The following is a 15,109-nucleotide window of genomic DNA, read 5'->3' on the forward strand; positions in this document are numbered from 1 at the left end:
AAAAGATGCACAAATATGAATCTAATTAACATTGAAATTTCAATTTTAAAATGTATATTTGAAATTATTTTATAGATGTTTAAAACATAAAGGATAGGGGGTGTCGCCGCGACACAACGGAACGTCACGTTTTAAAGTGTATTTTTTCTCAGAATGAAAAAGACAAACATATAAAAAAGATTCTACACAAGCACCCAAACTTCCAGTTTTTTAAAAGACACAATTCTCGTCATTTTCTAGTCTTTAATTGAAAATTAAATGACGGCATTGGTATTTGTGATCATAAACATTGTTGTTTTACTCTGTTGAATGATCAAAGGGATTGTCGAAATAGGAAAGAACGACTCAACGAGTTGTAATGCATTTTTGCTTCAAAATATGGGAATCATCACAAGCGACAGTTACGTTAATTAATCAGACTCACAGAATAAAGAATGTAAATAAGACACATCTTAATAGATGGTTTCAGCAATTTTGGGCGTGTGATTGGTTACTGAATGATTAGCAGAGGACAAGAAGACCGAAAGATATGAGGTCGGACGGAAACGTTCAATGCTGTCTCACGTTGTCAAAAAAAAAAACCCCAGACGTATAGAGTGACATGTGAATTTTCAAGATTGTATTATGCTACTGTTCAAAAGTAATTTAACAGAGGGCTTAATTATGAAAAGAGTGAGTGTATAATGGTACCAAGTATTCTTAAAGAAAGTGGAATTGGTGAAAGTGTTTGCGAATCACAAATATTTGTTAATGAAACGAAGGGGAAACGCTTACAAGTGTGACGATGCATATCCGTCATATGACGTTATATGACGTTATATTTAGGTGCGGCGACTACAATAAACGCACATTGTTAAAAATCCGATATTTTGGAAAGTATACATCATGTTACTTTGAATTTTTCAGGTCTGATTTGAAATAAATAAAGCTTCATTCATGTATAATTTTGTTACTTTACGTCGATTTATAGCAATTTTATCAAAGTTGTGACATTACTTTTGGATCAACCCTCGTATATAAGTGCTTTATTATGTAATATGACTAACATAGTCACAGACATTCAAAAATCTTTATTTCTTGATAAATCATTTCAGAAGTATGGTTGATATATTCAGGAATCATACTAAGGGTACTATTTATTGAAACAGCGTGTTTATGAGAATGCCTCGTGTAACTAATAGCGAGAAAACATCTCTCTCTGCTCAAAATTTTATTCTCGAAATGGACGTTAAACAAACAAAACACTATGAACACGTTATTAAAATTTTTATTTTCAAAAATATGGATTTCCGAAGAACATTCATTGGATTCAAAAGATTTGTTCCGTGTATTAGTAAATTGTAAAATCCCTAAGTCTTTATGATACACTTGCATTTTAAACTTAATTTCCTGATAATTTACGATCATTAAAGATCCGTCTTGTGTCTGACCATCACATCTTTTGATGTTTACGATTTCCAGAGCTAAAAAAGGAAAATATTGTTAAAACCTGTCTCATTAAAGTGAAATGGCATGCATATCCTTTTATCGATTCGGAATAAACTTGCTGTATTTTCGAAATCAATACAAAGGTGTATAAACACTTGTTTCCGACACATTGACATCTGCTCGATTTTTCTTTCACATTTTTTAAATAAATCTATGTAATCAAACACGTAAGAACATAAAGGGTTTAAATTGAAAAACGAACAATGATCGGTCTAAAAATAGCTATAAACATTACTACATCATTCATGGATTTTGACGATGGGAAACTAAAGAAATGAAATGTATGGAGATAACACACAATAGTAAAGTCCAAATGTCCTTTCATACCATGCAAGTCAGAAGCAGAACAAACACAAACCTCTAAAGCAACAGAGATGTGACTATGTTGAACTAAGGAGTGAGTATCCCCTGTCAAATAGTCATTTCCACCGTGTGCTCCATTGTCATTATCGGGAAATGACCGAACAATTTACCACAATTCAGAGTGCAAAATTTTATAACATACTTAATTTAGATAAGTAGACTTAATGAACACTCACCAGCAGCTTTCGTTGCTCCAGTGATACTCAATAATAAAACGCAGATGATCATGTGTGTTACATGTACTTGAAGCATTAAACAGTGTTAAAGAACGATTGATGTACGTACATGTATAGACGATCTCCATATATATGTTCTCGACAACCTTAAAAGTATTACTCATTCTCATTCATAACTAAAGCAACCTTCCTTGTAGTTATCTACGTATTCAGCAAATCTAGTTCTGATTGGTAATGTCCAAAATCGGACAAAAGTTAAATCTGAATATTAACCTGATTAGGTGTGGGGCATGCCCCATTGACAAAAAGCTGCCGGTGAACTACTTTTTCCGATTTTGTAATAAATGTATCAACTAAAAGATTTAAAACTATCCAAAAATATTTTTGTTTGAATTTGGTAGCATTATATACATTATTTATTGAATTTAATAAATATTCATGATAGACAATGGAATATAACTGAAGAAAGATTATTTAATTTATCAAAACAGAATGGATGTCGATTTTAAGGGATGTTACTCGTATTTTGTTATATCAATTTTTTGGAAAAGTTTATTTTAGATAATTGCTATTATAGCATGATTCAAAAGTGCAACGAAAATTTTTGGTCAGTGTGCATGGTACTGAACAAAGGGTCAAATAATTTGAACAGTTTGCACTTGAAATGGAAATCTTTTTTGTATTTTTTTGTAGTTGTTAGTAGTTCTTAGCCACACTTTTAAAAAATATGTTAGTATCTCATGATTAAAAAAATATTAGGTCATACTGCTTCAAATTAACGAAATTGGAAGTTAAAAATATAGGAAATATTTACTACTGTTTCCTGTTTCAAAAAATTTCAATATTATATGAAGATAACGAACAATTATTGAAATCATGAAATATAATTTATAGATAATCTTTCTAAAAAATCATTTGAAATTATTAATTGATAGTACATGTACTATAAGTTTCAATTTCAAGTGTCCCAAAAGAAAAACAAAATCATATAATAAGTTTAAATAAGAGTAAACACATAAATATTAGGTCAAGATGTGAATTCATATGCTATGAAATTACATTGTAGTTTAAATTTATCAAATATTATGTGAAACTTAGTTGTTTTAAATGGAATATCCTGATACAAATTATTCTATAAAGGTATAGAATTATTAAAATTATATTGTTTCAGTACTAAAAATACATTTAAATTGTCAACTCGGCATTACATTGTTAGGCTAACGGTTCTTCAAATTTGTCTGTGAAACTTAGTTGAATTATCCAAAAATCATTTTATAAAAGTTAGAATTATTAAAATTTGGGTTTCGTGCAAAATATTGGAATTGTTCTTGGGCGTGCAAAATATTGGAATGATCTACATCAATATACGCAAGACCATCTTGATTCCTACTTCGAACAGGACTGTTTTTAACATTTACCTGTGGCCTGCTTACTTGAGCATAGACTGCTCCGGCTGTATCGCTCATGGTTTTCTTTTTGGACTTTGTAGGAACTGCATAGATAGGAATTTCAGCCACATGCCTATCTGCTATTTCTTTCTGTGTTAGTCTGGTATAAACTATCTGTCTTTCGACATCGTTCCCTTGCGTTGATAACTGGGAACCTTCTTGCTGATCATGTATTGTAGAATATCCGACTTCGCTTGGGAATTCATTGGAATTGTATAGAGGGTTATCTGGTAAAGGTTTGTTGAATACATTATAACTTTCATGATCTGTACGAAATTCCTCTGTTGATTGCGTATTTCTTCTTTTTTGTTTTTGCTACCTAAAAACATAAGTGTAAACTACAAAACAAATCTCCAAGAAGATAATAATCTTTTTTTTTATTTCAATTGAAATGGGAATACAACAAAAGAAACATACCGAATCCTACAAGCCAGCACAAGAATTACAAGAGCAAAGAATCCCATGCCTACACATGTGGATATTCCAACTATAATATCTAAAGAAAGAATAGACCATATATTCGTAGTAAATCAAAATTGATATTGTTTAAAAGAAACTTTAATGTGCATATCTGTTTATTTTTCTAATTACTTTTTATTATCAGATATTTTTCTTGTTCAACTGACAGAAAGTGAAAAATGACTCCACCCAACTTGGACATTGACTTAACAGATACTGTTCTTGTAATACGCGGTTTATTGATTTAATATAGAAATAAATGACAATTCTTTTTATAATTTGTACTTAGCACACGAAGGCCTTTCTTCTGGATTTGGAAGACTATGCAAACATAAGCATGGGGGTGTGGGGTGATTCGAACAAATTTGAATCTATATTTGTCTCAGAACTCTCATACTCATATTACTCATGTGAACAAAATATTATTCACTGTATATTCCATGTTTAAATTCAATCTTCACTTATGGGGCTTTTTGTGGTCAACTGATCTTTGATGGGATGATTCTAGATGATGCCCCAACCTTTTAACAATTAGTTACTAATTGCACTTGAAAGAAAGTGACTTTTCATTCAAATCTATCTGGATTTCCTTTAAGCAAGATTGCCATTTCCTTGGTTTAGGTCTGATCTAAGTCGATTCAGGGGTTTGGAGATTAAGTCAAACGTATCAGAAGTCAACATAAAGACAGTGAGACAGACGAACGCCGTATTAAAAAATAATCAGAAAAAGCTGACTGGACCCTCGGCTGAAAGGAGGTAAGATGAAAAATAAAATAGACTTACATGTTAAAATAGATGTAACAGGCTGAAGTTCGTCTGTAGCATTTATGGAGTGAAATCCAAAGTCTGTTACGGTGGTTAAATTCTGCTGTTGATAAGATGTAAAATCCGTACTCCCCGTTTCTGTCGAGCGGCTTGTCGTACTTTTAGGTGTATTTCCACAGAAAACTCTGATATTCCCCTTTTCTCTCCCTTATCATTATGAGAACACAATCTATTCATCTCTCATGTACTCAGAAGTAAATCATAATTATGGATAACTAAAAATATTTTTAAAAAACATTCAGAACTCACGCGACATATTTTAATTGTAACCATATGCGGATTTTTTGCACTCATAGTTTGACAAGCAAGAGAAATGTGGCATTTTATTTTAAAAACATTAATATCATTGTTTTTACTGCAATAGAAAGAAATTGTATAAATGATGGAAGGAATTAAGACAAAAGAAATTTGTTTTTTTTTACCATCGATATTCTGTTGAAACCCTAGACAGTGGTAAGACTGTTCCCGACTGTAGAATGCATAATAATGAGGATAAACATTAACTGTTTGAGACATATTGTTCGTAATTTGTGTAGCTTTTATTTGAGGATTGCATTTGAAAGAATAGTATCTTCCAGAGGCTTCTATTCTTATTATTGTGCTACAGGGTTCTTCAGTTTTCTCTGACGTAACCTCGATGTCGCCTTCAAATGATGGAATTACGGTACAAGTACATGGAGGTCTGATGTTGTGAAAGTCTATATAGATCAGGGATCCATTCTTCTCCGAGTCCTTACAATTCGATAATGATATATTTGCAGCTAAAACATAAATTTTTATGTCATTTCGCACAATGTAGACTAGACATTTAAAAAAAAATTGAACATGTATCAGAAAATATGCCTTATTAAAGTAAGCTAAGCTCTTTTCATTCATTTAAGAGATTTTAAAACATGAAACTATGTTAAGATAGGATAAAAAAAAAAAAACACTTACCGTTTAGTGGACACAGTCCTAAAAAAGATAATTCTTTAATGCTGAGTAAACTGCAGAAATATATATATATATATATATATATATATATATATATATATATATATATATATTACAATTTATATTAATCTTACGTAAAATTTGCATTTATGAACATGTATCTATAAATTTGATTATAAAATTTGATTTCAAATGATGTTGTGGCAAGGTCATAAAAGCAAATTCTGACATTTCAAGGAAAACACACGATACATAAGCAATTATACTGATCGTATGATAAATATATAAAATTGTAAGAACCCTGTGAAAACTTTGAAGGTGGACCATTTGTTTTAGGTCAATAATATAAGCTTTTTTTTTTTAATTTACTGGCAATCACTTTTTAATATATATTGCGATATTTACAGTGAAATGCAATTATTGTCACGTTGGATTTGATATTTGAACTTTGGCAGAATCTCAAAAAAATTTATATTTTTTGCATATATTATTTAAAGTAGAGTCAAAACACCTTTAAAAGCAAAGTAGCGACATGGGAAGATTTATGTATCAGCAAGGTTCTGCACTAATTTTATATAAAAGAGAAAACATAGATTTACGGAACTGTATTCAATAAAAGGTAATAAATCAATACAACGTTTTGGAAGCAGAGCAATGTTGAAACATAAAATATACAATTCAAGTGTCACGGATTGGGAAAAAGTAAAACAATCCAGCCGCGTGTTTAAATTATTTTTAAAACAATTGGGAAAATCACAACAATTCAGTGTTTAATAATGTAAAAAAATGATAGGATTCAGAAAATAGAATTAAATTCATTTATGATAAATAATCATTTACTGAGTGCTAAGAGGGCCATTTTTCAGAAAAAAAATTTAGAACAGTGATGACTTGAGAATCAAGGTAAATACATCTTGATATCAGTCTGTTTTGTCATTAGAATCCTTTAGAAATTGTTCATGCCAGAGCATGCTGTTTTCGCAATTGGAAAAAATTACTACAGTTTGATTTAATGAAAATATATAAATTTTTGCATGAAAAATTAAAATAGCAAAATTAAATCCATCACGTTGATCTATAATAAAATAATGCATTTCCCAATAAGTGATAAATGTTTCCAACAAGTCAGCAATATACACTGAAGCGTACATTTATTGGTTGGGTTCAAAGGCAACATTTATATGGAAACAAAGTTTTAAGGGTAAAGCAATGGTCAATACATGTGTATTCCTCACAAGTGAACAGTGAGAAATATTCCCCACAAGTCAGCAATGATAAATATAACCTATGTGAGAAATATTCCCCACAAGTCAGCAATGATGAATATAACCTACGTGAGAAATATTCCCCACAAGTCAGCAGTGATAAATATTCCCCACAAGTCACCAATGAAAAGTATTACAAGTTAACAGTGATAAATATTCCCCACAAGTCAGCAGTGATAAATATTCCCCACAAGTCAGCAATGAAAAGTATTACAAGTTAACAGTGAGAAATATTCCCCACAAGTCAGCAGTGAGAAATATTCCCCACAAGTCAGCAATGAAAAGTATTACAAGTTAACAGTGAGAAATATTCCCCACAAGTCAGCAATGATAAGTATTACCTACAAGTCAACTGTGAGGAATATTCAATAACAACATACAATTATTTTAACCCATTCTCAATCAAATTTGGGGAGTAAATTGGAATTAGCATGTCTGTCTATCTTTCTATAGGCATTACATATTGAGGGATAATGGTGGCATTATTTTTTTAGGAAATCTCACATCAACTTCCTGTTTATCTGTGCGTGTAAATTTTTATGTTTTTTTTTTCAGCAACTACTATGGTAGCAAGAAGTTTGAAATTTTTTAACACTCTTTGTCGAGGCATATTATATACTGGTAGTGAGATTCATTTTTATGCAAATTCGATGTCAACTTCCTATATATCCACGTGTCTCGAGATCTGTACGCAATTTTTGTTGCAGTTTTTTCACCAACTGACTATCACAGATATAAAAATGTGGTACATGTATCCATTAGATTGAACCCTAGCAATAAAAATCCTGAGTAGCATTCTCTACTGAGACTAGCAAGCTAACCACTATGCTACACAAGTCCTGATGAGGATTGGCATTTAAATCATGTTTGTGATATGACCATTGACTCAGTGGACTTCAAGTTTTTCTCGAAAAGATACAAAAGTTATATCATAAAATTATAATTTTTTAAAAGGTTTATTGGGTTTTTACTCCATAATTTTGGAAATCAAAATACATGTAGTATATTTCATTTTGTATGCAAACTTTGAGGATAAACTTGAAAAAAAAAGTGGAGTGAAGACCCACTCATACATTTCAAAACATTGTTTTAAAAAGTGTGTAGTGTTGTTATGATAGTCGCTGACTATCGAAAAATCGTCGTTTAAAGGCCCAGATTGGCGACAATCGATTGTAAATATTATCATCGATAGATCACTATATTTTTCAAGCCGTATTTCTCAAGCCGAGCAGGTTTAACTTTTATATTCACCAAAGGGACATCACTCTAATCAGCAGTAAACAAAATGAGAACGTGCATGGTGAAGAGGTTATAATTATTATATCCATATCCTGGTGCATTGTCTTTTTAAAATACTTCTAAGGATGAATAAATCTAACCTTTTATAACATTTAAAATTATCAATTATATAATTATATAAGTGATTGTGTTCTTCCGATTCAATTTGATAATAGTAAATTTGTCCAATTTTACAACACTAAAAGTGTGAAAAAATGACTCAATTTGCCCTTTTTCGCGTATGCAAATATGTTATATAATTATACTTTTTGATTGTAAATTTGTTCAAATGATGATTCAATTGCCCGGTGTGTATTATATTTTACAGGCCAAAAACTTCAGTCTTCATGAGATATGTATAAGTTGTAGAGATTTGACAGATTTACATAAAGTATACTTTAATTTTAGATGAAATATTTCGGAAAATTTTGATACAATACTTGATATCGCGATTACTTAACTTAGCTGAACTCTTTCATGAAGGAGGTAGGAATCATCTGTTGGGTGGGAGCAATGTGCTATTCAATACAATTAATGCAAGATCGATCATTGTAGCATTTATAAGGACAGATAAGTAAAAAATCCTGGTGGAATACCTCGCTAGACAATCGCTGAACCAGCCTTATACATTTTTGAGAGGAGCCAATCCTAAATTGTCACATTTTTAAAGATATGTTTAATTAAGCGGACTCTTATAGTTAAATTTTCATTGAAAATCGTCACATTTTTCAGTATATAAAATATTCTTAACTTTCCTTATTTGACAATCTACTATTTGGAATTCAATATCTGGCAAAACATCGTGATTTTGGCATTAAATTGTTCGAATCATTCGATTGTCACTAATGTAAACAATGTCATTTGCCCCCAGAAATTTAGACTTTTCTTGACTCCCTCGCAAAAGAGCGGAGGTAAGTTAGATAACTGCGAGGTACTCATTGGTAGTCGCGACATAACATATTGAGATTTAATTTTTTCACCTTCATGTTTGTTGCGCTATAGGCTTATCCCTTGTTATGTTCTCGGACTCCCATCTCATTTATCATCCAATAATAAAATACATTTCCAAAGCATGTGAATTATATTTAGATGATAATTAAATACATATGATAAACAATAGATAAAAATTGATATTTTTGTCCTTTCTACTCTTCATGCATATAACATGTATAAAGTCCACAACAATAAAATGATTCATTTGATTTTTGTTAGGATTTGTTCATCGACATCCAACATATTGTTTACATGTTTATGTTACGTTTGTCCCAGAAATCCTGAAAGATTTGTACACTCTGCAACTTTTTTACAGAGGAGCGCACTAAAATCTTAAACTCTTCCATAGTTGAAATAAGACGTATTGGTAAATAGATTTTGCCCTGTAGTCCATCTGGCTGTTTGTCCTCAAAAACTTTAACCTTGCTCATAACTTTGGAGTGAGTGGGGCTATGGCTTTCATATTTCACTGCTGTACACTTGTATTTCTTGTGACAAGACCTTTCTTTGGGTACCACCACCACCAAATTTGACCTCTTGACCTTGAAGTTTGACCACTTTTACAAAAATATATCACTCTTCAACCTTAGTTATAACTTATAACTTTTGCACAGTTGGTGTTAGGGCTTTCATACTTCTCATTGGTATGTTCAATAATTTTTTTGACAGGTCTGCCCAAGTTTTGTATTAAAACGCTTCTGAAACTCATCTGTAAAAAACATTTAATATTGTTGGCCGATTTAAACATTTCGGGAAAATAGCAAAAAAAATGAAAACGTGAAAAAAAAACTATGAGGTTCGGAGAGTAAAATGGAGGATAGGTCAGGTGACAGGAAACATGAGTACAGTCATGTATATTTTTTTTGCCCCGGTATAGTGTCATATTTGATATTATATGGAATATGTGATTTGCAGCACATTCTTACTGATATTTCTTTAAATTACAGGTATCCTGAATTTTTGTCAACTTCTAGCCAAGATCCTGTACTTAAGCTGAATGTGGAGGACAGATGTACACACAGTACTAGTATAGAGGGTAAGTAGACCATAAAAAAAAACAAGATGTGTTTGTGAAACACTATGCGCCCGGCGGCAACAAAGTTTGGAAAAAGCTATTTTTAGCATTAAGGTCACAGTCAAGGTCACAAAGTCATTGACCTTGGTGTCATTTGAAAGAGGTTGATTAGTGGAGTATGGAGTGGACTCCATGCCACTAAACTGGAAGTGAACACCGCAGTGAATATTTTACGTAATTGAAGAAAAGAAAAAAATTGTATGTAAATCTTCATGTACAATATTATGTTTCCATATGTGATCAATTAAAAAAAAATATATTTTTAAAACAAAATAATGCCTCATCAGGTCGGTAAGACAAGCTGTTTGGCTCTTTGTTGACTTGGCTTTTCAATGATTTAAATTTGGCACCGTGTAAAAATAGAATTATCTGTCCCTGGTACATATCGTCTTACAAGTAAGAAAAAGAATTGATAACTTTTAAAGTTTTCTTAAATATGTTTAAAATAACTGAATCAAAATATGTTGAATAATTATTTATTTTATTTCATTTGAACAAGCTTTCATCATCATGATCATGTTCATAGACGTCAAATATACACTGCGAGATTTACTTCCAGTTTAGTGGCATGGAGTCCAGGATGAGCTGTTAAAGTGGAAAAAGGGCCAGAAACGGCCTGTAGTCGTCAAGCAGATTGGATTTCTTAACTTGAATAAATAGTAAAACGCTCCGAATACTGAATTTGTTGCGAGATTTTTTAGGCCAAGCCCAGATCTATTAGTTTAAGTGTGTCCCCCCAAAACATATTGCCATCATGGTGTATTTTAGTTGAAGGTAGGAAAATTTCTTTCCGGATTTTTTTTTTTTTTTGACGATAAGAACTTCAGACTCCTGTCCTATAACATTTTTAAAAATATTTATTGATTTTTTTTAAAGTCACTTGCCCACGGGCATGTACCTATTAAAAAAATTCACTTGCCTCCCCCCTTAAAAATTCACTAGCCCCGGGCGTCGGGCAATGGGATTTGTCAGACCCTGGTAGTGTAGATTCAAGCTTGTTCAAATCATGACCCCCCAGGGGTAGGGTGAGACCACAATGGCCGATCAAAGTTTTACATAGGAGTATATAGGAAAAATCTTTAAAAATCTTCTTCTCAAGAACTACTGGGCCAGGAAAGATGAAACTCATGTGTAATCATCTTCAGGTAGTGTAGATTCAAGTTTGTTCAAATCATGACCCCCGGGGTAGGATGGGGCCACAATAGCTGATCAAAGTTTTCCTAGGAGTATATAGGAAAAATGAAAATAAAAATTCAAGTTTGTTCAAATCATGACCCCCGGGGGTAGGGTGGGGCCACAATGGCCAATCAAAGTTTTACAAAAATATATAGGAAAAATCAGGTAGTGTAGATTTTTGTTCAAATCATCTGTGGCCTCTCCCCCTTAAAAATTCTAGCCCCGGGCGTTAATCTTTTTCTCAAGAACCACTGGGCCAAGAAAGATGAAACTCACCCGGAATCATATTCAGGTAGTGTGGATTCAAATTTGTTCAAATCATGACCCCCAGGGGTAGGGTGGGGCCACAATGGCCAATCAAAGTTTTACATTGGAGTATATAGGAAAAATCTTTAAAAATCTTCTTCTCAAGAAACACAGGGCCAGGAAAGATGAAACTCATGTGTAATCATCTTCAGGTAGTGTAGATTCAAGTTTGTTCAAATCATGACCCCCAGGGGTAGGATGGGGCCACAATGGCCGATGAAACTCTTTCATAAGAATATATATGAAAATCTTTTTAAATCTTCTTCTCAAGTACTTCAAAGCCATGATTAGTGATATTTATATGGAATCAACCCCCTTAATGTATATTTTAGTTTGTTCAAATCATAACCAAGCGACCCCCCCCCCCCCCCCCCCGCCTCTCAATTTTTCAGTTTTGACCTGATCTGTGCTTTTTCCTAGACAATGTGCTCAGGTGAGCCCCGGTCAAATAAAAAGGTCAAGGATTAAAATCATTCCAAGGTCCGAAACATCTCGATCTTGTCTCACAAAAGGGACATCAAAAATTAAAACCAAAATCAAATGTTACAATGAAAACAAGACTCACCGGGGTAGGGCGGTGCCACAATGGCTGATCAAAGGTTTACATAGAATATATAGGAAAAATCTTAAAAAATCCACTGGGCCAGGAAAGATAAAACTCTTGTCGAAGCATCCTTAGGTGGTGTAGATTCAAGTTTGTACAAATCATGACACCCGGGGGTAGGGCAGGGCCACACTGGCTGATCAAATTTTTATATAGAAATATATAGGAATTTTTTTTTAAAATCCTTTGCTCAAGATCAGCAAAGCTATGATTGTGATATTAATATGGAAATATCCTCAGAGTTAATTCAAGTTTGTTCATAACATGATCTCTTGGGTTTAGGGAGGGTTAACGAGGGGTCACAATGGGAGATCAAGTAATATGTAGGACAAATCTTCTTTTCAAGTATGGCAAAATTTAGCTGCAGATCTGTAGCACTATGGTTTTATAATTTGTCTGACTCTAACGCTACAGGTCCCGTAATGCAAAAAAGGTGGAATTTACGGGGCATTGTTTGCGCACTTTTGGGGAAAATTTTTCCATTTTCTAGCATTGGTCAATCAACTACCTTTCCATTCCTAATTCTGGACTTATTCTGTATAAAATAGTGTATATTTTATCCACCTCCCAACCATTTTTAGTTATATCTACAGTTAAAAAACTCACTTGAAGTGAATTTTCAGCAGTACATGTATAACATATAATTTTAATCAAGCGAGTTCTCAAGTATTAAAAAATTTCATCCCCCCCCCCCCCCCCAACAAGTAAACTTCAATACTGAGCTGACTTGTGTTTTTTTAACTAGCCCATGTGCTCAGGTGAGCGATGTGGGCCCATGGGCCTCTTGTTTTCATTGTAACTTTTGATTTTGGTTTTCATTTTTGATGTCCCTTTTGTGAGACAAGATCGAGATGTTTCGGACCTTGGAATGATTATAATCCTTGACCTTTTTATTTGACCTTAATTCAAAATATTGCTTTGGAATTGACAATATATGATAGGGAATTAATATTTAACACAATATGCTATATATAATAGCACCTTACAAACTAAGACACCGAAAGCGAGGGACCACAATTATTTGAATTTGCTTGATTACATTGCTTTAAATGCTCAGAAATGATGTTTTCTAATTTCAGGTATTATCTCGGTACCTTAAAACTCCAAACGACAGGGAGAAGAAGAAAACTGCATATTTCCGATGTATCTTCACAGCAACATGACCCAAAGCACTACCATTAAAGGATTTGATTTGACATTAAGGAAGTAAAAAAATGAAGGCATTAGTCATAAAGAAAATTAAAGAACTTTATGTCTGAATATTATATCAACAATACCATAAATCTAACGATGGATTATTTTGCCTTATAATTTATATTAATGCATGTACATGTAATTTTATTCTTTTTATATATACAATCATGTAGTGTTACCATTTTTCACAAAGCTTAAAAAGTTATGTAGGGCCACACCAATTTAATTTCTTGTTCGTCGGACATTTGATTTAAAAAAAGTACAAGCAGTTAAATGATAATATTATTACTCTTTGCTGGGCAATTTTTTAGGCGGAGCGTGAAAATTTGAGCGGACAATTATATTTTTTCTGATTTACAGAGTAAGCAGATATAAAATACAATAAATAGAGCGGAAATGGAACAGAAAATAGCACAGAATTCCTATGGTGCGAGAAATTGAAATTAATATTATTTGTATGGTTTTGTTTAAATAAGCGCGTGGGTCCGACGAACAAAAATTTTCATTAGTGTGGCCTAGATCATTTAGATTCAATTCATTTTTTTCTTCAAATTACCACATGCCAGAATTCATAAGAAGGAAATTTATATATGGCTGGTGGTTGTGGCCATTTTTAGACTATATTGATCTCCTTTAGAAGGAGAGCTCCTTATAAAATTATACAAAAAATGACCAAATTTTAAAACTAAAATGTACAGAATTTTTCTTTGCCAAATGATAGTTCATAGAACCACAATTCTTCAATCATGTCTACTTGGAGATCAGTGGATGGATATTCATATACAATACACAGCTGAAGCAGGTTTTGTTAGGTTATTTTATTTTCAAAAGGAATGCATTATTTTCTTCAGTCCATTAATGTTAAGCTCTTTAATAGAAACAATTGTAGAAGATTTATCATATTTTGTTTAGAATTTTGAAGAATTTGTTAATCACTCAGTGAAAATTATCCCTTGTCATAATACAAATTTTTAAAATGTATGTACAAATACTTTTATGTTGAAATGACCATGCAAGGAAGAAAATAAAACAAGTTTAAGTGTACACTTTATGCTTTTATATCCAAATTGGCTTCTGTGGAAGGAGAAAGGTTCATATAATAGTATATTAATTAAAGGAGTACATAATGTCCTTTAGAATTTCAGTAAAATTTCTTGACTTTCATGTTAAGGTCATACGCAACGTAGTTTTAACTTTTTTGGATTCTGCCTTGGAGTTGAAGAGTTCCACTAAATGAAGGGCCTGTGTGCAATATTTTTAATGTCTATATATGGATTTGTACACCTCTTCTTAAACAATTTTTGATGGAAAAAAATCTGGAATTCATGTTTTATAATTTTTGTACATTTTTATTTAAATAATGCAAAAATTTTCAAAATTCGATATCTTTTCAAAACCCCTGGAAACGCATGCTGATTTTTTGTCCAAGAACATTTAATGATATTATAAGTTTAAATTTAGAATATCTTGGAAAATTATCAGTAGGTAAGGTACGTTGTGTATGTCCTTAATAGACATGAATTTAA

At 32.2% G+C, this 15,109-nt stretch overlaps 1 protein-coding gene and 1 long non-coding RNA gene across 2 annotated transcripts; one reads left to right on the top strand and one right to left on the bottom strand.

Annotated features, from left to right (window-relative positions):
- Positions 1 to 3,349: 3,349 nt before the first annotated feature.
- On the bottom strand, positions 3,350 to 6,551 carry LOC134231166 (uncharacterized). The gene is made up of 6 exons (XM_062713093.1): positions 6,533 to 6,551; positions 5,696 to 5,713; positions 5,182 to 5,559; positions 4,718 to 4,906; positions 3,893 to 3,971; positions 3,350 to 3,794 (listed from the first exon to the last, which is right to left on the bottom strand). The coding sequence occupies exons 1-6, from the start codon at positions 6,549 to 6,551 to the stop codon at positions 3,791 to 3,793; spliced, it is 687 nt and encodes a 228-aa protein (XP_062569077.1). The 3' UTR covers positions 3,350 to 3,790.
- Positions 6,552 to 8,595: 2,044 nt separating this feature from the next.
- LOC134231145 (uncharacterized) lies at positions 8,596 to 14,627 on the top strand. The gene is made up of 2 exons (XR_009984510.1): positions 8,596 to 10,264; positions 13,469 to 14,627. It is a non-coding gene; the product is annotated as an uncharacterized LOC134231145 (long non-coding RNA).
- Positions 14,628 to 15,109: the final 482 nt, after the last annotated feature.

The sequence above is a fragment of the Saccostrea cucullata genome, unplaced genomic scaffold (assembly GCF_032062105.1).
Source record: "Saccostrea cucullata isolate Sc308-1 unplaced genomic scaffold, CSIRO_AGI_Scuc_v1 ctg645, whole genome shotgun sequence".
NCBI lineage: Eukaryota > Metazoa > Mollusca > Bivalvia > Ostreida > Ostreidae > Saccostrea > Saccostrea cuccullata.

What these genes read in the sequence shown, in the direction of transcription:
- LOC134231166 (XM_062713093.1), bottom strand. An exon ending in GTTTCAACAGAATATCGATG is followed by an intron (nt 4,907 to 5,181) that starts GTAAAAAAAAAC and finishes CATAATGATAAG; the next exon opens with GGAGAGAAAAGGGGAATATC. An exon ending in TGTTACATCTATTTTAACAT is followed by an intron (nt 3,972 to 4,717) that starts GTAAGTCTATTT and finishes TTCTTTCTTTAG; the next exon opens with ATATTATAGTTGGAATATCC.